Genomic DNA, 20,500 nt, shown 5'->3' on the forward strand with positions numbered 1-20,500 from the left:
AGCTTCTGATTTTCTGGTCTGGTGGAGGGTTGGGTGGGAACTTGGGCATCGTTTTCCTCTCTCTTGTTCTTGCCAAAACCCTAGTACCTGATCTCTAACCCTGAATTATGTGTCTTTGAGGCAGAAATCACCCAAGAGGAGAAAAGATTGGCAAATCTGATCTGGTAGGGTACCTTTCTCTAAAGTTTCAGTTTTAAGTCACTCCAACTCATACTTTTTCTCTCTTCCTATTCCCTTAGTTCCTGGACTTTCCCTCAGAGCGCTCTGATGCCTCAGACTTTTCCCTGCTTTTACCCCTCTTGCTCAGATGCTTTCACACCTTTTCCAGAGGGCAGGCATCCTACCTCCAGTTGTTCCACCCCCCCCCCCCTTTGCTTTCCTCCATCTAGCCAAACTAGTTTGAGTCAGCCACACCCCCTTCTGAGCTCCTGGGGCCTTTTGGGTGGTGGCTGGCCACCCAACCCCACCCCTGGGCTTGGCTTGGAGACCTGAGTCAGCTCCATCTCCACCCAAGCCAAATCAAACCTGAGGCAGGAGCCGAAACTCACAGTCCCTCGAGGCCTATAGCCAGGTAAGAGCCCCTGTTCGTTTTTACATTTTCTTTGGTCTCAACTCCCTGGACCCTCTCCTTGCATTCTCCCCCTAATGGCTGTATCTGTGTTTACCTCATCAGTTCTTGCCTCGTCCCCACTCTCCTGCAGCATTGTGGCAGAGAGTCTGTGCTCTGCTTATCTTGCCTCCTTTCACTCTATCCTTTGTTGCTTGTGTCAGAGAACTGCAAATGGCGCCATTTTGTGTAGGATGTAGTGGGATGGATGGAGAGGAGGGTGGAAAGGTCGTTTGATGCCACAGCTCAGAGGACTTGAGAAGTTAGGGAGATGAGAAATGATTAAGTAGGGCATCATTATGCAGGTTTCTGTGTGGGTTATGAGGTCATAGTGTTAATCTGAATATATTGTGTGGCCTGGGTTCAAATGGAGAGAAGAGGTGGCAGGGAGTCAGCATAGCAAAGGAGGCCCAATTTGGGGAGGTAGCATTTTTCTGATGTTCAGCTTCCTCAACTATGCAGAGAGCTTAGTTGGGTCCTTTCCCCCACCCCTGTTTTCATCCACTGTGTTTTCACATGAAATGGCTGTTCTGTTTGAAGTGGGGTATCAGGGCTTAGGGTGCCTTTCTGTGATCCCTCAATATTCAGGGGCAGCTTCTGAGGGACTTGAGAGAATTTTAAGGCCATCTGAAATACAGTTTAAAAATCACTGATTTGTGTGGTGTGATTCCTAGCAGCTTTTGAGGTTCGGTGTTTCTCCTGCTTGTCAGTGTGCACCTGTCATTTTGTTTTTCCCTACTTGTCAAAACAGTTAAGTAATACAGATAATGCTGTATTCATGCCGGCTTGCCTTTAAAGACTCAGGATCTTAGGCTGAGAAAAAAGGATTCTGGCCGCACATTTCCTCTCTTGGTCTATGAGTCATGAGAGGAATTCCCCAGTAAGGCAGCATTCCTGAGAGTTGGGCTAGGTCACCAGGACACATCAGAGAGAGGGGTGGAGTCTGATCGTGCGAGACCAATGGCTCAGTTGTTGGGCTTACGAGTACCTTGACTATCGCCCACAGGTGATGGAGGACGAGGAGAAGGCAGTGGACACCTTGGTGAGCAACATGGAAGCTGCTCATTCTCCATCCCCCATCCGCTGCTGCTGGCTCCGCCTCCGCTACTTGGCAGCTACTAGCATTATCTGTGGCTGCTCTTGCCTGGGAGTCGTGGCCCTTGTGTTTGCCATCAAGGTGAGGAATGCAATTCCTGTGGGAGCAGGGGGGTGGGTGTAGTTAGGCAATGGTTTAGTGCATTTGATCTGTCCACATTGATCACACAGCTACTAAGTACTTATCAGAGCTTGGCTCTTGGCCTGGTGTCAGAAATGAGAATAAGATATGATTCCTGCCCTCAAAGGGCCCACAGTCTAATGAAAGAACTGTGAAAATGGGTAATTAATGGAATGTAGCTCATCAGTATGGTGATGGAGGAAACACAAGGTATTCTGGAAGCTAGGGAGGGATATGTATGTGTGATTACATACGTGCATATGTAGAGTAGGTGACGGGAAAGTAACCTTAAAGAATGAGTGACTAAGGGTGAAAGGACATTCCAGGTAAAGGGAGCAGTGTGTACAAACGCCTGGACTATTAGTTCCGCATGACTGGACCAGTAAGAAATGGTGACAGATGAAGCCAGAGGGCCCAGATTCCCAAGGGCCTCCCAATGCTGTGCTTGGAGTTTAAACTTTATCTTGAAAGTACTGAGGAGTACTTTCAAGAGTTTTTGCAGAGAAGAGTGACACGGTCAGGTTTGTGTTTCAAGGCCTATATGGAGGATGGCTCGGAAGAGGCAGTTGAGCAGCGATTAGAGCAGTCTGTAGCAGTCGGGAAGAAGCTGTGGGGTGTTTGAGAGGACTCCACCATTTCCAACCACCTAACCAAAACTGCACGTATACCTTTTGAAAGGCCACACAGGCTAACTTAAATATCATGCTGGAATTTTCTCAACCCTGGTTGTTATTTTAACGATCAGAAACTGTATTCTTATCATCATGAGAATTTCTGGTTTCGTCAGGTCAAAAGCATTAAAAGAATCCTTAATAATGAAAGCGATGAGGCCCATTGAGCTAATGAGAAGGGAGTGTTGTTTGGCTGGACAGGAGGGAAATACTCTAAGATAGCTCACGGTTTCTTGCCAAAGATTCCAAATTCTGAATGAATGTGGGATGAGTAGGAAAGGATGGGGGATAAAAGGATTGGAAGGTACTTTTCCCATATGTGATCTTGTGAGCTAACAACGGCTACTCAGAAAAGTACCCAGAGCTGAGTGGGAACCTTACTTTGCAGATGAGGCATGAGAACTAGACACTGGAGAGGGAGGGCAGGGGGTTGGGGTGTCAGGTTTTGAGCCATGACAAGGATGGAGGATTGGTGTGGGGCAGTGGGCACTTTGGGGCAGAAGCAGGGGGAGAACCTAACCAAAAACCTGCCCCCACAGGCGGAAGAGCGGCATAAGGCAGGCCGGTTCGAGGAGGCAGTGCACTGGGGGGCCCGGGCCCGGAACTTCATCCTGGCCAGCTTTGCCGTCTGGCTTGCTGTCCTCATTCTGGGCCCCCTGCTTCTGTGGCTGCTCTCCTACGCCATCGCCCAGGCTGAGTGACCCTGGGTGGCCTCTGCTGAGAGTCAGCGAGACCTCCTGGATCCTGCAGTGCGTCATTGCTAGGGTCTGAGGCCAGCAGTGGTCCTTCCTGGCGGGAAGGATGGTGCCTCTCTCAAAGGGCTTTGGAAGAGCTCTTCTAGACCTTTCTAAGAGGAGGCAGCAGCTGAAACTGTCGAGGGGAGGCCAGCCTGCTCTGTTCTTTCAGTGCCCACCATCCCGTTTCCCCCAGCCTGCTACATCCTAGGGGCCTCGACCCAGAGGTGGGGTTGAAGACCAGGCCTGATTTTATTAGAATTTGTTTTGTAATAAAAATCTTTTTTAGTGGTGAATACTCCTGTCTAATTGTTGTTCCCCTCTTTTCCCCGGGCCCTTGGCGAGAGCCAGAATGGACATCTGACTGATGGCAAAAGTCTGTATTTTCCCTTACTTAGGAGCTCCAAGAGGATTTTTCTTCTTTTTTCCTTCTCCTGAAAGTTTCCCTTCTTGGAAAGACCCCAGCTTCTCCCTTGCACATCAGCAGAGAGACCCTGCGGCCCGATAGGAAAGGAGCAGCTGCCGCTACTCTTTATGGAGTGCTTCCTATATCCCAGGCTGTGTTCCTAAGCACTTTCTATTACCTAACTCCTTCAGCCCTCACAGCCACTCAGTAGGAGGTACCATTGTTTTCATTTTATAGATGAGGAAGCAGGCACCCAAGGTCATACAGCTAGTGAGAGGCTGAGCTGGCATTGAACCCAGATGCTTTGTTTCCAGAGCTGAGAGAGGAATGAAAGGGTTGGATGGCAGCAGCAGCAGGTGAATTTCCGCTCTGGAGGTGAAGCTCTGTAGGATTATAATGAATTTTCATATCCTTTGTCTTGGGCCTCCCGGTAATATTTTAAACATATTTTAAATTGTGAAGTATATCATATGTACAGGAAAATATCCAAGATGATTACATAGCTTTTAAGTTAACACAAAGCAAACATCTGAAAACCACCATTCAGTAACGACAATTCTTTAGACCCCTCCCAATCACTCCTCCTTCCTTTCTTCCCACAGATACCTAGCATTCTGACTTCTAATAATGGAGTTTAGTTTTGCCTGCATTTGAACATTACATAATGGAATCCTATGTAGTTTTATGTCTGGCTTCTTTTTCTTAACACTGTTGGTGAGATTCATCAGTATTTGGTGTAGCTGTAGTTGTCATCACTGTATAGTATACCATTACATGAATATATTGACGATTTATCCACTTTCTGTTGGTGGACTTTTGGGATGATTCCATTTTGGGGATATTATGAATCTTGCTGCTATGGACATTCTTATACATGTCTCTTGGAGTACATGTGCCCTGGGAATTGAATTTTGGGGGTGTTTTACCATAATTCAGAGAGCAGCAGAACACTTAAAGGAATTAGAAATATATGTTGCACACTGAAGAGAGAAGATTAAAGGGGAAGATGGTTGTCTTCCATGTTCCAAAGTGCTACAGGAAGGAAAAGTGAAGAGTATCCATTGCTGGTCCCACTGGGTAGAAGCCATACCTAGGGCAGTGGCGCTCAGTCTCAGCTTCACAATAGAACCCCTTGGGGAGCTTTAAAAAGTACTTATGCCTGGGCTTCAGGCCTACAGATTCCAGTTTAATTGGTGTAAAGTGCTGCCTGCCTGGGCATCAGGGTAACACATTTTAGATTTTTTTACAGAAACCTTTTTTTAAAGCTAATATTTCATTAATCAGCAGCTTTAGGTTACTAGAGGAAACTATATCCCATTCTCCCAAAGTGATTAAGTGAGATCTTGGTATTTTATTTTATTTTATTTTATTTTATTTTATTTTATTTTATTTTATTTTTTAGGTCTTTCTGTTTTTAACCTCAATTTTGAAAAAATTTCAAACCTACCGAACAATAAAAGAATAGTACAATGAACTCGTGTGCTCTTCACCTAGGCTTATAATTTTTAATATTTCACCACATTTGTTTTAGATCTTTCTAAATACACATATTATTATTGCAGAGCCATTTGAGAGTAGGCAGAAGGCCCTTCGTTCCTAAATTCCTATTTACAATTTTTAGGGTCAGTATGGTCTCAGATTGTTTTTTAGTTCAGTTTGTTTTATCCATTACTGTCATCCTTCTTAAAATATTTGGTTGAGGTATAATTTATATGAAGTAAAGTACACAGATCTTATGTGTGTCGCTTGGTGAATGTTGCGCATGAACCCATCTGTATAATCACCACCTAGGTGACTAGAACATTGCTAGCACGTCAGAAGGCTCCCTCATGGCTCTCTTGTCTCATTATTCTTTTTGTTTCTGATTTTGACCGGTGGAGATTGCATCAGCCTGGTTCTTGTGTCCTGATAAGTCCGCACATTTCTTCACTTGCTTTCTGGCACAGATTATTCCAGGCTCATCTTATTACGCTTTCTCTGCTCTAGCCTGGGAATTGGCCATTTCTCCCAAGGAGTCCTGGTTCCTTGAACTGGGAACTGTTACTTTGAAATCAATATCTAGACTAGCTGTGCTCATTCTCCTGAGATGCTCCTGCTTCTAGGCCCTTTCAGAGGTTAGAGCTAGAAAATATCTGATCTATTTTAAATCTATGTTTAAAATGATCCCTCCAATTTCAATCAGTCATAAGGTTCTTTCCTTTCCCCATCTCAAATTCCATAGTCCCACAGTAAGAACCTTGGCTGCCAAATACATCAATATGTTTATTCATTTGCAAATATATATAAATATAAAAATATATATTCACTTGCTTGATTTCTGAATAATTATCCCACTATACTACCAAACAATAAGCCTACCAAGTAAAGTTCAAGGTTTATTTGCAGTTACTTTGCCTTTAGATTTATAGTATAAAGTCAAAATACTGTTAAAAAGTTACTTGGATTCGTATTTCTCTTATATGGTTGTGATCCCAAAGTGACATTTCTAAGATAGTTGTTAGAAGATTAAATGAATTCATTCTGTACCTCTTTTGCTGGAACATAACCTCCACAAGGGTAGGGACTACCCCCACCTCCACCACCCCCGCTGATAGTTTAGCGTTTAGACGCTCGGCAAATATTTATTGAATGAGTAGGCGAATGCCAGGGTTGAGCTGTGCACTGAAAAGGCTTATGAAGTCAGTCGCTCCCGGCAGTATCACAACTCAGCAGGCTTAGAACGGAGTGTGATACTTCCCAAGGCTTATGGGAGGCGGTGGTGGAAGACTGGGAAAATGTATAACCCCAGATGGTGAGCACGACGGCTTTGGAGGTATTCAAGTATCAGAGCAGCCAGAGGACTAAGAAGCCACTTCTGGTTGACGGGCTGTGGTTCGTCCAAGTCCACAACGGGCAGCAGGCTGGGGTCCAAGCTGCGTGCTCCGAGCGTTTTAAGAGCTGGAGGCGGCCCCTCAAATCATGCACTTTGGACCAGGCCTTCAATTTTTTTAAAAGAGCGGATTTGGATAGTGATGCTAGGCGGGAATGAGGGAGCCATGCCCAAGTCAGAGAACCGAAGGCGCTGCGAGTCTCGCGTCCTAGATACCCAGAAGTCACACTTCCGGGTAAACCCAACTTCCGGGTCCCATTCCGGGCCTCCAATCCCACTAGTCAACAAGCCCCGCCCTCTGCCGTCCCCTGCAGATTCTGTGCGCTGATTGGCTGCATCTGAAGCCCCGCCCCAGCGTCCCAGACTTAGGTAACTCCGAGCTCCAACGCCCGCGCCAACCTCGGGACTCCCCGCTTCCTATTGGACTGCCAATTTCCAATCGGAAGGGTTTTTGAATCTCAATCTTCAAGCGGCGCTGGCCATTGGCGTACAGGATGGGGGCGGGGCCTGGGGTCGTTGCCGGTGCCGCCCGGGGGTAAGGTAAGGGACTAGAGGCGAACCCCGCGACAGAGCGGCTTCGCGTCGACCCTGGCTTCTCTCTCTTCCCCCGCGGGTGAGCCTGCGCGAGACCCCGCGCCCCCTCCCAGCGCCGGCCCAAGTGCGCCTGCGCAACAACAGCCACCTGCCAGTGTGCCCCTTCCCTTCGTCCTCCGCACCTTTTCCCTTCCCCTCCCCGCCCCCCCTCCCTGCCCTGACACACCTCCCGCCCCCAGGCCCTTTCGTAGGGTCTCCCCAGCCCTGATCCTTCCCCCACCCCGTCCCCATCCCCGAGGATCCTGGCGCCCCAGCCGCAAGGGCTGCGCCTCCGCGAGCCGCGATGTGCGTCCTCCCAGAGCCTGTGGGCCTCACTGCCCTCACTGCCCTCCGTTTCCTCCACACAGCCCCCCACCACCTTCAGAATGACGCTGGACGTGGGGCCGGAGGATGAACTGCCCGACTGGGCCGCGGCCAAGGAATTTTACCAGAAGTACGACCCTAAGGACGTCATTGGCAGGTGAGGCTTAAGCCAGGGAAACAGAGGTCCAGAGAGGTCGCGTCCTAGGCAGAATACAAGGTTCCGTCTGAGGGCTGGATAGTTTAAATGATAACAAACAGTGGTTAGTGGAGGAACATTTGGTGACTAAACTCTTTCTCTAGGTCAGTCCCCATTTCTTCCAAATTCACTCATTTATGTGTTCAACAAACATAGTTAAAGCAACCATGCTGCCAGACACAAAGCTAAACACAGGGAGGGTAGAACAGATGTTTATGCCTTGGAGGTGAAGTGACTGAAAGAGACACATGAGCATTCAAGTAGTATCAGGTTGTGGGATGGGGCTCAGAAAACCACAGCTTTTCACAAGGGGTGATATTTGGGTCTTGAAGGATGAGTAGGAGTTCAGCATGCAGAGAAAAGAGGGAAGGCCTCACCTGTAGAGACAGTGGCGGGTACACTTATTCATCCAAGGTTTCCTAAGAACGTACAGCACGCTGGGTGCACTGTGCGAGGCACTCGGGATACAAGCCCCACATGTTTTCTGTTCTCCTGGAGGTTGTATTTCAGTGGTAGAGACAGACGACAAACACAAAAACAAGACAAAGGTCATCATCTGCTTGGGTGATGGGATGAGAGTAACGGGGCTGAAACTTGAAGGATGGGAATGAACAGGATATATTTGGGGCAGAGGGAACAGCACATGCAAAGGCAAAGGCAAGAAAGGGCCTTTTCAAGCAATAGGCAGAAGATCATGGTGACTAGAACATAGTAAGAGTGGGACAAGGTGGAGGAAATTAAGTTGGAGAGGTAAGTAGAGGTTTGATTATGCAGGGCCTTAGGCCTTAGACCATGATAAAGAATTTCGATTTTATTCTAGTGAAACTGGTAGTTTCAAACAGGGCAGTTAACATGGTGTCATTTCTATTTCTGTGATTTGGGGGCTAGGAGCTTAGCCTTTCTGTGCCTCAGCTTCGTCATTTAGATCGGCAATAAGAATAGACCCTACCTTGTAGGTTGCTGTGAGGATGGGAAGAATTAATATGACAGTCTTAGAATTCTTCCTGGCACGTGGTAAGTGCGCAACACAAGTGTGTTATTACATTTTTAAAAAGGTCATTCTGGCTTTTGTGTAGAGAATGGATAGGAGGGGGACAAGAATGGATGTGTAGAGACCAGTTAGGAAGCTGTTGATTGTTTCAGGTGAGAGATGGTGATGGTTTGGATTTGAGTGGTGGTGGTAGAGATGGGGAGAAGTGGATAGATTGAGGTGATGATTTGAAGAGAGACTGATACAGTTTCCTGAGAGACTGGATATGGGCCATGAGAGGAAGGGAAGGAAACAGGAATAACGTCTAAGGTTTGGGTTTGAGTGCCTTCGTACCATTTTCTGAAACGAAGAAGGTCAAGGAGGATCGGATTGCTGGGAAGGCTGAGCAAGTCAAGAGTTCAGTTTTGGAGACATGAAGTTTGAGATATCCAACCTAAGCTGTCAAGTGGGTACATGTGTCTGCAACTCGAGAGAGCTGGGCTAGAGCAATAAATTTGGGAGGCATTAGAATAAAAGTAGTAGCTGGTGAGAAAATATATGGAGAGAAGTGGAAGGGGCCAAGCTCATGCCCTGGGGCATGTCACCATTAAGGGGTTAGAAAAGGAGGAGTCAGCAAGGGAGACTAAGGAGATAGCATCTGTGAGTTAGAAATAAAAACACAGAAAGAATGTGCTTCTAGAAGGTTGCCATGGTCTGCTGTGATCAGTGTTGTTGAGGCCAGGAAAGCAGAAAAGGCTATGACTATTAGATTTGTTCAGACTTCTTTCAGATATCACATGGAGATGTTAAAAAGACCTTTGGGATCAGGAATTCTGGAAAGGAATCAAGGGTTGAGGCAGTGCAGTGGGAGTCATTTGCACAGTTGGTACTTAAATCCCCCAGGACTGGGTGGAGGTCATCGGGGGAAAGAGTATCTGGAAAAGAAGAGAGCTGAGATCCAAGTCCTAAGCGGATGCAGGGCTTCAGGACCAGATAAGGGAGGATTCACTGAGGCTAGGAGAGCCCTTAGGGAAGAACAGTGGTTCCACTGCCATGGAGTGCAGAAAGATCAGTTTTGGAGAAAGCAGGTCAGGGGATAGGGTCCTTATCTCATTCCAGCATGACTGTGGTAGCATCATACCTGGTCACTGTCTTTTCCCTGTGCTTCTCCTGCACAGTAAATTACGTGCACACTCTCACTAAATGCGTTCCCAGAGTACCAGTTTCTTCACATATAAAGGTCTGAAGCCTTAAAAGAGCTTGCTGCATTCTAGAAATTGGTGATAAGTTATAAGTCACTGAAGCAAAGATTGAATGGCAGGGGCCAAAAATGAGGCCAAAAAGACACCGAGACCATTTGGTGAAGGCCTTGAATGACAGGTGAAGGAACTGGGTTTTGACTTCTATCTTGCAGATAATAGGGAGGCAGTATGGAGAGAAAACAATTTTGAGTGCCCTCCATAGTTAACTCTATAAGGTTGACATTATTAGGTCTCACTTAAAAAGAGCACAGTTGCTCTAGGGGTCCCACTGAGGAATGAGGGAACACTTAGAACTTAGTAGAGAATTTAAGCTGGAAAGTTGTTAAGCAGCAGATGACATAATTGGGGCGGTCATAAGCAGCTCATTCTGGAAGCAGTGCAGTGGATGGGTTGCAGTGGCTGAGGCTGGCAGCAGGGAGATCAGTGGGGAGGCTGTTATGGCTATGGGGGTGGAGTACCAGGAAACAGATTTGAGAAACACACAGAATGGAGTGGACTGGTTGGGTGTGGTGGATTGTGAAGGAGAGGGAAAAGCCAAGAATCCTATGCCAAGATTTCTAGTTTGGGAGTCTGATCAAATGGCATTACCGTTAATGGAGATTAGGGTATTAAAACTGTGAAGTGGCCAAGAGTAAGGCAGTAGGAAGTGGTGAGCATTGTAGCAGCTGGAAGGTTCTTGTCCCACCTAAGATAGGAATTCAGATTTGAAAAGAACTCACTGACCAAACATAACACATCTGTGGGCTGTGTTTGGCTAGAGGGTCAGTGGTTTACATCTCTTGATGGAACCAGAGATGTGGGTCACAGGCATGCTAAGCAGAGGGAGTTATGTAAGGGCAAGGAAGCCGTGAAGGGCAGCCAGGGAACCCGCACAGGAAATGTGGTATGAGGTCTGACCTTGGAGAGATTTGTATTTAGCCTGAGGTACTTGTAGGGTCATAAGGAATTGGTGACAGATTCCAAGCAAGGAAACACCTGTCTTCACCATGCCAAATGGGCTTTTCTGCTTCTACCTCATGTCTTTCAATATCTCTTCAAGATGTTGTTGGCTACATTTCAGGGCCGGCAAAGTGCAAGTCCAGAGACCTTATGTCAGCGGGTTACTTGGAGGTTAATTAGTGGCAAATCTGGGGCCTACACCAAGGTCACAACTTTGGTCTTCCAGTCAATGGTCTGATATTTCTCTTTGGAGCCTCTTAACACTTGAGGTATTGTAGGAGAACTTTGGGATTTGGATGGGGTAATCAGGGAAGATTGAGTAAAATTCGGAGGGAGACTTAGATCATTTCTTCCTGCTTTCTCCTTGTGGAGTTCCAGGAGAAGGGGCAGGTTCTGGGGCTCAGTGTGGAAAGGACCTGCCTAAGCTTATCCATGCAGGGAGTGGCAGCGACTGGGTTCGAACCCAGGACCCCCACCTCCCTTCCCCATGAGCTTTGTGTTGCACCTTGCTGGGTACCCAGGTTGCTTGCTGAGGCTACTGTGACGCTCCCTAGGCCAGGGTGAGTGTCGGGAGGCTGCCCTGTTGTCCAGATGGGTCTTCAGAATATGGTGCAGTGGGCATGAGAATGGCAAGGCTCCACTCTGTGCGGAAACGAGAGCGGGAGGCCCTGACTCGTGTGCTGTCGGACTCTGGCAGAGGAGTGAGCTCCGTGGTGCGCCGTTGCATTCATCGAGCTACTGGCCATGAGTTTGCGGTGAAGATCATGGAAGTGACAGCTGAGCGACTGAGTCCCGAACAGCTAGAGGAGGTGCGAGAAGCCACGCGCCGGGAGACGCACATCCTTCGCCAGGTCGCCGGCCACCCCCACATCAGTGAGGCTGCATTCCCTGCTCCTGTTAGCTGCCAGCCACCTCCTGCTGGCCCTGCCCACGGCCCAGTTCCCCCAACACTGCCTCCACGCCTCTGCTCCCTCCATCATGGCTCCACTCCACCTCCAAGTGTGGCCAGCCTTTGGGTCCCTAACTGCCTCCTTTTGGTTCTCCTTCCTTCCCGATAACAGCCCACTGCCACCTCGGGGTGGAAAGCCCCTTTAAAATGCATCCGCTCCTTTCCATCTCCGTATCTCTGCCTTTCTGCCTCTTTCCCAGTCACTCTCATCGATTCCTACGAGTCTTCTAGCTTCATGTTCCTGGTGTTTGACCTGTGAGTATCTCCCTGCCCTGACCTGAGAAGCGTCCTTCTCCCCTCCGTGCGTGGCCCCGGCCTGACAGCACAGTGGGCTAACGCTACCCTGCTCACGCCTTCCTGTGTGCCCGTGGCTCGGGCCCCTCTCCCTAGGTGCCCTGATGAGGCCAGTTCTTCCAGGGTGTTTGTGACCAGCCAATTAAAAAGGGTTTTCATGACCCCCGGGGTCACTGTCCCAGTCCCCCGTGGTTGTAAGATTAGCAGGGAAGACTGTTTTAAGAGCTGACCCCTTATCAACAGATTCTCACTCCCCCGTCTCTTGCTGTTGAACACCCTACGTGGTGTTTGTCTCTGCCATCAATTCATTTCCTGGGTAGTCTAAATCTGAGTATGAGGTGTTCTACAGTATAGGGTAAACCAGTGCAAAGGTACTTCAAAAGAGAATGGTTTGAATAGCAAATATTTAAGAGAGACCCCTGGAAAAATGTCACAAAGTCTTCAGAAATGACCCTCTGCAAAAGTTGGGGTTGGGGGGGAGGTAGGAAGTGTCTGTTACCTTATCATGCAACTTTGCAGAACAATTCTATGCCCCCAAACACCACCTGATTTTGAGGCTTGATGTAAAGTTGCAATTATAAACTCAATTTTTAAAGACAAGATCAAAATAAAATCCTATTCAGCTTTTTTGCCATTATTAACTGTGAAATTTTGGTCCACGGTCTAAGTAGATGCACTTTAAAAGGCCCACTTTGAATATAATTAGTCTCAGATAACGAGGACCTCCTGTAAATTATTGCAAGAAGGCCACTTATTCTCGCTAAAATAGTCCCCTCATGGCACAGTGCATATGTTTTGACTGCCAACCCAAACTGCCCCTGGCATCTGGTTCACCCTTTGAGCACCCTAATCGCTAAAAAAAAACCAAAGAGGACTCTCTCTTCACTGAAATCTTCCATGGTATTTTCTGTGAGCACTGGCTTATTTTCTCAGTCCTCGTGTAAGGTACACCTACCTCCCAACCCCTCCTATCCCTTAGGATGCGGAAGGGAGAGCTGTTTGACTATCTCACAGAGAAGGTGGCCCTCTCAGAAAAGGAAACCAGGTAATGACTGAGTCTGCAGCCCATGGGGTGATCAGGGGGTGGGGCGGGGGGGGAACAGAGGAGCAGACTGCGCCTCCCCCAGGTCCATCATGAGGTCTCTGCTGGAAGCAGTGAGCTTTCTCCATGCCAACAACATTGTACACCGAGACCTGAAGCCCGAGAATATTCTCCTAGATGACAATATGCAGATCCGACTTTCAGATTTTGGGTTCTCCTGCCATTTGGAACCTGGCGAGAAGCTTCGAGGTGAGGGGGCCTGGTGCCCTAAGAGGCTTGGGAGGGAAGGAGACCCAGGCCTGAGGCTGGTTAGCTAGCTCTGAGTAGCCAGGTACCAAGAAAAGGGGAGAAGTCAGTGAGCACTTGCCAAGTACCCTCTGGGTGCAAAGGCTCGTGAACATTCTGAGTGGGCTTCCTGGTCTGGGCGGGGGAGGGGACGGATGGAGCTGAGTGTGCAGATCGTGGCACACAGCAGGCAAGGGAAGGAGCCATGCAGGGGAAGCCAGGAGGGAGGAGCACCTGATTCAGCTGGAGCGACCCACAGAGGAGGGGGCTTCAGAGCTGGGCCCGTCCCCTGAGGAAGAGGAGGGAGGGGGGATAAGAGGCCTGAGCTGCGTGTCTGGGTTTTGGTGCAGACAGGACCACAGTGTGCTGCTTAGGTGCGAGGAAGAGTCCGGCGTGGCCGGACAGTGCTGCTCAGCGGGTGCACTGGGCCTCGCCCAATGTTCATCCATTTGTTGTGACAGAAATAGTTTTAGTGCAAATGGAAAACTTCACAGAGTTTGACCATGGACTCGTCAGAGCTGTTAACATCGTACTTTCTCTCCTTCAGTGGCTTTGGGCTGTGCTGTGAACAGCTAACGCTCACTGACACCACACTAAGTCTTTATACGGCTGCGTCCTCTAGATTCTCTTGACAAAAATTTAAGAGAGTGTTGAGATTACCATTTTATAAATGGGCTTAAAGAGATGAGGGGACCTGCCCATTGTCAGGTAGCTGGGACTTGAACTTGAACGGTCTGACTCCAGACCTCATGTTCGTAACCTATGGACTTAACACATTTGTCTTGCAGATGCTGTGCTTTGTTTCCCTTTGGGCTTTCCCACATGCTTTTCCCCATTCTGGAACCATCTTTGCCTGTGCCCCACACCACCCTTGCCCTTGGCTTTGGGAATTCAGGTTTCCCTTTAAAGCTCCAGGTTAGGTTAGATCCCCTGCTTTCTCTTCTTGTATCTTCTCCCTTCAGGACACACATTTTACTCTGTTATTTCTTGTTTGCTTTCTGGTAGACAGCATGGTAAGGGCACGTCTAATTCCCCGGCGTCTAGTATGGTGCCTGGTACATGGTAGGCGTTCTTAAATACTTTTCGTAGGAATGAATTTCCCAGGAGAGTCAGGCCTATTAAGATTTCCTGGAAGTATGCCATGGAGCACAGTTCGGCAGCTGCTAGGACGGAAGTTGGTACCTGAAGTGGTAGAAGCTTGGGTCAGGTGGTGGAGGGCTCTTGTGCTGCAGGAGTCTAGCCTTGCGCCTGAGGCCATATGGGGGGGGCAGCCAGGGAAGGGTTTTAAATAAGGGACTTACCCAGTGTGTACCTTAAGAAATCCCATATTCCCGCTCGTTCCTGAGTTTGAGTGGTGATTCCACTACACAGAATAGCGATCATAGGAGGAAGAATTGATTTGGGCAGAAAGGAACGTAGAAAAGAGTGAAGGTCTGTTTTCCATGTGTATATGTACATAAAAACGTGGCATAAAGTTGTGTAAGGAGTGGGTGGGTGGGTTGGAGGTGGCAAAGATACAGTGGGGTAGGACCTTAAAATCAATGTGAAAATCACGTTTTCCCAGGAAGGCCACCAGGAACCCTTGGTGGGTACTTGAGTTGTTCAGTAGGGATAGGGGCTAGGTCAGCCCCCAGCGGAGGGTGGGCAGGAGCAGAATGGGAACACTTACGGCCCTGGCAGTGTTGAGGCTCCAGCAGAGGTCTGGAGTTAGGGACCCTTGAAGGAGCTGGTGGCATCCATCAATCTCAGCGCTCTCTCCCCAGAGTTGTGTGGGACCCCAGGGTACCTAGCACCAGAGATCCTTAAATGCTCCATGGATGAGACCCACCCCGGCTACGGCAAGGAGGTCGACCTGTGAGTTTCTGGTCTCCCCGCTTCCTTCCTCCTTTGTGCCCTGTCGTTCAGCACATCTTGCCTGGCACCTAGTCCTGCCTCACTCTGCTCTCTTTCCCAGCTGGGCCTGCGGGGTGATTCTGTTTACACTCCTGGCTGGCTCACCACCATTCTGGCACCGACGCCAGATCCTGATGTTACGCATGATCATGGAGGGCCGGTACCAGTTTAGTTCGCCCGAGTGGGATGACCGTTCCAACACTGTCAAAGACCTGGTGAGCTGGGGCCATGAGAGGGCTAGGAAGGAGGCCCAAGAGCTGCCTCTCATGCCCTGGGGTTTCCCTTAGATCTCAAAGCTGCTCCAGGTGGATCCCGAGGAGCGCCTGACAGCTGAACAAGCCCTACAGCACCCCTTCTTTGAGCGCTGTGAAGGCAGCCAACCTTGGAACCTCACCCCCCGCCAGCGGTTCCGGGTAAGCCTGAGAGCGTCAGGATCTGGGCCTGCTCCTCGGGCTCATGATCTTTCTCCTGTTGTGGCTGCTCCACTGGAGCTCACCCTGCCCCTCCCCTTCCCAGGTGGCAGTGTGGACCGTGCTTGCTGCTGGACGGGTGGCCTTAAGCACCCAGCGTGTCCGGCCACTGACCAAGAGTGCGCTGTTGAAGGACCCTTACGCGCTGCGGCCAGTGCGGCGCCTCATCGACAGCTGTGCCTTCCGGCTCTACGGGCACTGGGTGAAGAAGGGTGAGCAACAGAACCGAGCCGCCCTCTTCCAGCACCAGCCCCCTGGGCCATTTCCCATCATGGGCCCCGAAGAGGAGGGGGACTCAGCTGCTATTACTGAGGAGGATGGCATGCTGGCAGTGGGCTAGCACTTCGGCCCCAGGGAACCCCAGAGTGCAGGACTCTCCAGGAGGAGGATTTTTATCATTCCAGCCCTTCCGGGCTTTGGCCTCAGGCCTCCCTGCCTGGCCAGGCCCACCATTGCCCATACCGCCATAGGGACCAGCCCTGTGCACCTGTCCCCACCAGCCAGGGCTTTGGGAACAGAGCTGAAGTGGAAGGCAGCCGCTCGCAACAGCATGCCCGGCCTTGTCAGTGCTGCCTCTGCTGCATTTGCAATAAAATCCGCTGAGCGCTGGAGGGAGCCAGTGCCCGGTGTCTGGTGTCTGGTGTCTGGCTTCGGCAGCGGAGCCCAGAAGGTGCTCGGGAGGGGGGGCGGGGATGGGGCTACCCTGCCCCAGGCCTTTATTGGCGAAAATGCTGGGGGTCACTTGGTCTTGTTCTTGCCTTTGCTGGAAGGTGGCTGGAAGGGCCGCTCTAGTGTGGCCAGCTTGCTGCTGAGCCTTTCCTCGCTGGCCTGGAGCCGCTCCTCCATCAGCTGTTGGAGCTGCCTCAGTTCCTTGTTCATCTGGGTCCTGATGTAGGCTTGCAGGGTGGAGACCTGGCCTGCCGGGGCAGGGAAGAAGGGGCGGGTCAGCAGAGATGCTGTGGGGCGACCGGTGGCCGTGTAGCTTCAGTTCAGGGAAGGCCAGCTAACCCTTCTGTGGAGAGAGGTGGGGGGACTGGCCAGGCTGGACTCTCTGGGTTGCCAATCAGCAGATAAGTGACCTCACACAGGTGATTTCATCTTTGCATACCTTGGTTTCCCCCTGCGTACTGTGTAGATAGTGACAGCACCTAGTGCCTAGGCCTGAAGGAAGATGCAATGTCAAATGCTTAAAACAGGGCCTGCCTGGCACCATAGTATTGCCAAATATGTGCTGGCTGGCATTGGTTTTTTATATTTTTAAAAAATATTATTTTAGAGAGAGAGAGTGCGCGCACACACACATGCGTGCTCAAGCAGGAGGGACAGAGGGAGAGAGAGTCCCAAGCAGACTCCGTGAAGAACATGGAGCCTGAGACATGGCTCACTCTCAGGACCCTGAGCTCAGGACCTAAGCTAAAACCAAGAGTTGGCCGCTTAATCCACTGTGCCACCCAGGTGCCCCCCCATCACTGGTTTTATCACGATCCTTTCCTGGAGCTCCTGCCTCACCCCCAGCAGCTGCACTCTTACTGCCTGTTTGTCACCTTGGATTTCTGCATAAGGAATCATTTGGAGAAAGGACACTGTGCCTAAAACAGACCTGAAGTCCTGATGCGGTCTAAACCCTTTATTTTACAGCTGCCCAAAGTCACGGGGGTCCCTAACCCATCCTCACTTGGCTCTGGCTGTGGCTCTGGTGGGACCACTGTTTCTGGTTCCTCCTGTGGGGTGACTGCCTGCTCCTCCGCCTCCTCGCCACCTTTCTCTGCAGGCCAGAAGCAAGAAGAGGCTTCAGCACCAGCCCCAGCCCCAGCCCCAGCCCCAGCCTTCTCCCTTACCTGTCTCGTCCTCTGGCCAGAGCTTGGGTGGCTGTAGCCCCACGTAAGTCAAAGATAGATCCAGCCGCACCTGGGAAGAGGGAGGAGAAGAGAAGCTGAGAGGAGGACATCTGCACTGAGCGAAAGGGGGAGATGAAGGGAGGCCTCCGTACCTGGGGTGTGAAAACATATTTGTAGAGCTTGAAGTGGCGGAAGTAGGTGTTGACCACGTAATCTGCCAGGGCCAGCAGCTGTTCCTCCCTAAAGAGGTTGATGCTGAAGGGGGGCCGCTGTGGGGATGATTGGGAGTTAGAGGACTGACCCTTCCAGGAACCCTGACCTTTTCTCCAAGTGCCCAGCCATCTAGGAGCAGGGAGAGCCCCTTCCGCCTTCAAGGCAAGATGAGGGTGATGAGTGTGAGGACAGGAGACTGGGCTAGACCTTATCTGTGGGAGACTGAAGATCCCGTTCCAGGGGAACTGACCCTGACTCCATGGCGAAAAAGGACACTGGTGAAGTAGCGGTAACATTCCTCCACGTTGCCCAAGGGGGTTGCTGGGAGGGAAAGCAAGATGTGACAAGTGAGTCCCCTCCCGGATAATCATTCATTTCACTCACCAGCTACTTATCACTCACCAGCTACATAGCTTTGGAAGTGAACAGATCTAAGTTTAAGTCGTTCCTTGTTTCATTAACTCACTCAACAGATAGTACCCACAATGCACTGTTCTAGGCACTGAACAAGACGAGGTCCTGCCCTTAAGTGACATGTGATAAAACAAGAAATTTTTCAGCTCTTGTTAAACATTCTGCAGGAAATCAGGTCCAGGAATAGAGTGGGAGGTGGTGGAGGAGCTATTGAGCACTGTCTTTATGTTGATGGATATCACCTACACTATTCCTCAGGACAATCTCATAAAGTTGGTGCTGTCTCTAAGGAAATGGATGGTTTCGTCACTTGTGTGCGGTAATACTGCTTGTAATGACAGAACGAATACTGCTTCCCGTGGTCACTTGTGCCATCCCAGCCTCCACTGTCCCCTGGGCTCAAACCCTTTGGTAGCTGCCTCCTCTCACCAACACAAGCCTTGTGAAGATCTTGGAGCAGGGCACAAGCTGTCGATGTCTGTTCCAGTGAGAAGCCCTGCTGGCGGCAGAAGATGAGTGCGTGGGAGAAGAGGTCCAGGGTGATGGCATCCCGCAGGCTTTGCTCAGGACAGCTTAGCCCCAAGAGCTCAGCTAGCACCCTTGGGAGGGAGACAGGAAGGAAGGACTGAGCCAGGCCCCCTTCACCACCCCACACTGGCACACCACGTGCTCTGGAGCCGGGCATTCACACCTTCCCAGCCCAGCCCCCTTAGTCTTCCCCGGGAGCCAGCTCTTCTGCTCTTCCCTGCCCCAGCCCCATACTCCCTCATCTCCTCAGTGTTGGCTGTCTTCTCCAGCCTGTGCATGGAATGGATGTCCAGGTACTTCCTGTCATAAGAACAGAGGAGAAAAGGTGGCCATCAGGCATTAGTCTCAATGCAGGGCTATGATGGCTAGAGCATTGGACTGGGAACCAGGAGCCCTGAGTTTGAGGGTTAGCCCTTCCACTACCCTTTCAGAGCAAGTCACTTCCTCTCTGGGTGTAACTTTCTCCATCTTTAAATAAGGGATATGGCTTAAATGAACTCTTAACGATCTTCTTCATTTATAAAGGTGAGGATTAGGAAACTTGAGTTCTTGTTTCTGCCACTCCCCATGTGGCTTCAGTGTCTCCATTTATACAATGCTCCATAGCAGTCGATACTCCATTTACATCCTTAGTCGTCTTCCCACCCTCCGTCTTTGGACTGGAGAGGCAGGAAAGCTGGAGATTAGTCATCTTGGATAACTGCAGTTTCCTCATCTGTCAAATGGGGAACGCCCCCAGCTGTTTGACAGGACTGGTGGGGAGGAATAATGCAAGTGTAAAGTGTAACTTTCCCCCCAAGATTCTTCACACTCACCACATGCAGATCCGCGGCTGGGGCAACGGGGGCTGCGGAGAAAAAAAACAACAAACGGATTGGGCAGGGGGAGCTATGCTGTCCCTGGCCCCAGTCCCTGACCCGTCGGGAATCTCCAGGGGGCCTGAGACCCCGCTAACTTGCATTCTCATTTTAAGGATTATGCACGAGTAACGCTGGCAGGCCAGGCTTCAGTAGGCCCTAAGTACTTTTCATGAGCATTTAACAATAGGAGTCACATACCCCTGCCTCTTCACCAAGGCACCCAGGAAACGTCTTGAACGTTAATAAACATAACGACGGGTGACGCCTTGCCGGGGAGCCCTTTTACAAACATTCATGAGCGGCCTGCCACTCGGTCCCGCCCTCACCGGGAACAACTTGGCTGCAGGATCTTCATCCGCTTCTACCGAAGCCGCGGTTCTGGACTCGGTCAGCACACCTGTTACCATCCGCGTGACGGACCCATCCACTGAACTGAGGTCCCCCTGAGGCTCCCGCTGCAGTTCTGAGAGCTGTTCAAGCTCCGACTGTGTCTTCAGTGCCATGAATTGGCTGGACTTCTGGCGGATCATCTTGTCGCTCTTCCTAGCCGCGGGTCACCACAGGCTATGTCCCGCCGGGGTCCTGGGAATGCCGGTTCTTGCGCGGCGACTGTCAAGCCCTCCCTCCAGCGACGCCTCAGCCAATCTATGCCGCAGAGAGGCCGGGTGCAGCCAATCCGCAGGGGGCGTCTCCCTCCGTCTCAACGGCGACCGTTGCTAAGGGAGCTCGTGGAGGGAGGGAGCAAGTGTAGGACGCTCGCCAATCAGTGAGAAGAAAATGCGCATGCGCAATAAGTTTCAAGCCCCGCCCCCGTGCCCTCGCTTCAAAGTGGCTAATCGAAGGCAGGTGATGCCCTTAGGGCTGGAGGATGTGAGTGTGGTGTCAGTTGCAACGGGAACTGTCTGCTGGCCAATCACCGGGAGAAAGAGGAGGTGTTCAGGAAGAAA

At 50.4% G+C, this 20,500-nt stretch overlaps 3 protein-coding genes across 7 annotated transcripts; 2 read left to right on the top strand and 1 right to left on the bottom strand.

Moving 5' to 3' along the window:
- The first annotated feature begins 71 nt into the window (after nt 1–71).
- On the top strand, nt 72–3,524 carry TMEM265 (transmembrane protein 265). 2 transcript variants are annotated; one of them, XM_026515832.4, is made up of 3 exons: nt 229–571; nt 1,614–1,784; nt 3,034–3,524. In XM_026515832.4, exons 2-3 carry the CDS (start codon nt 1,617–1,619, stop codon nt 3,193–3,195), a joined length of 330 nt encoding a protein of 109 aa, XP_026371617.1. In that variant the 5' UTR covers nt 229–571; nt 1,614–1,616; the 3' UTR covers nt 3,196–3,524. The 2 variants fall into 2 exon arrangements, with proteins under 2 accessions (XP_026371618.1, XP_026371617.1); XM_026515833.4 differs by having other exon boundaries at nt 72–1,784.
- A 3,447-nt stretch (nt 3,525–6,971) lies between these two features.
- PHKG2 (phosphorylase kinase catalytic subunit gamma 2) lies at nt 6,972–16,322 on the top strand. Of its 4 annotated transcripts, none has more exons than XM_048224621.2 (10): nt 6,972–7,043; nt 7,445–7,557; nt 11,465–11,618; nt 11,829–11,971; nt 12,990–13,055; nt 13,138–13,301; nt 15,101–15,191; nt 15,292–15,445; nt 15,518–15,643; nt 15,747–16,322. In XM_048224621.2, the coding sequence occupies exons 2-10, from the start codon at nt 7,463–7,465 to the stop codon at nt 16,038–16,040; spliced, it is 1,287 nt and encodes a 428-aa protein (XP_048080578.1). In that variant the 5' UTR covers nt 6,972–7,043; nt 7,445–7,462; the 3' UTR covers nt 16,041–16,322. The 4 variants fall into 4 exon arrangements, with proteins under 4 accessions (XP_048080578.1, XP_026371611.2, XP_026371610.2 ...); XM_026515826.4 differs by having other exon boundaries at nt 6,973–7,043; nt 11,465–11,640; nt 11,917–11,971; XM_026515825.4 differs by having other exon boundaries at nt 7,019–7,116; nt 11,465–11,640; nt 11,917–11,971.
- Nucleotides 16,323–16,386: 64 nt separating this feature from the next.
- CFAP119 (cilia and flagella associated protein 119) lies at nt 16,387–20,432 on the bottom strand. The gene is made up of 9 exons (XM_026515829.4): nt 19,880–20,432; nt 19,509–19,540; nt 18,928–18,993; nt 18,595–18,764; nt 18,002–18,072; nt 17,691–17,807; nt 17,539–17,608; nt 17,376–17,465; nt 16,387–16,617 (listed from the first exon to the last, which is right to left on the bottom strand). The coding sequence occupies exons 1-9, from the start codon at nt 20,081–20,083 to the stop codon at nt 16,439–16,441; spliced, it is 999 nt and encodes a 332-aa protein (XP_026371614.1). The 5' UTR covers nt 20,084–20,432; the 3' UTR covers nt 16,387–16,438.
- Between the last annotated feature and the right edge of the window lie 68 nt (nt 20,433–20,500).

Source organism: Ursus arctos, unplaced genomic scaffold (genome assembly GCF_023065955.2).
Source record: "Ursus arctos isolate Adak ecotype North America unplaced genomic scaffold, UrsArc2.0 scaffold_2, whole genome shotgun sequence".
Classification (NCBI taxonomy): domain Eukaryota; kingdom Metazoa; phylum Chordata; class Mammalia; order Carnivora; family Ursidae; genus Ursus; species Ursus arctos.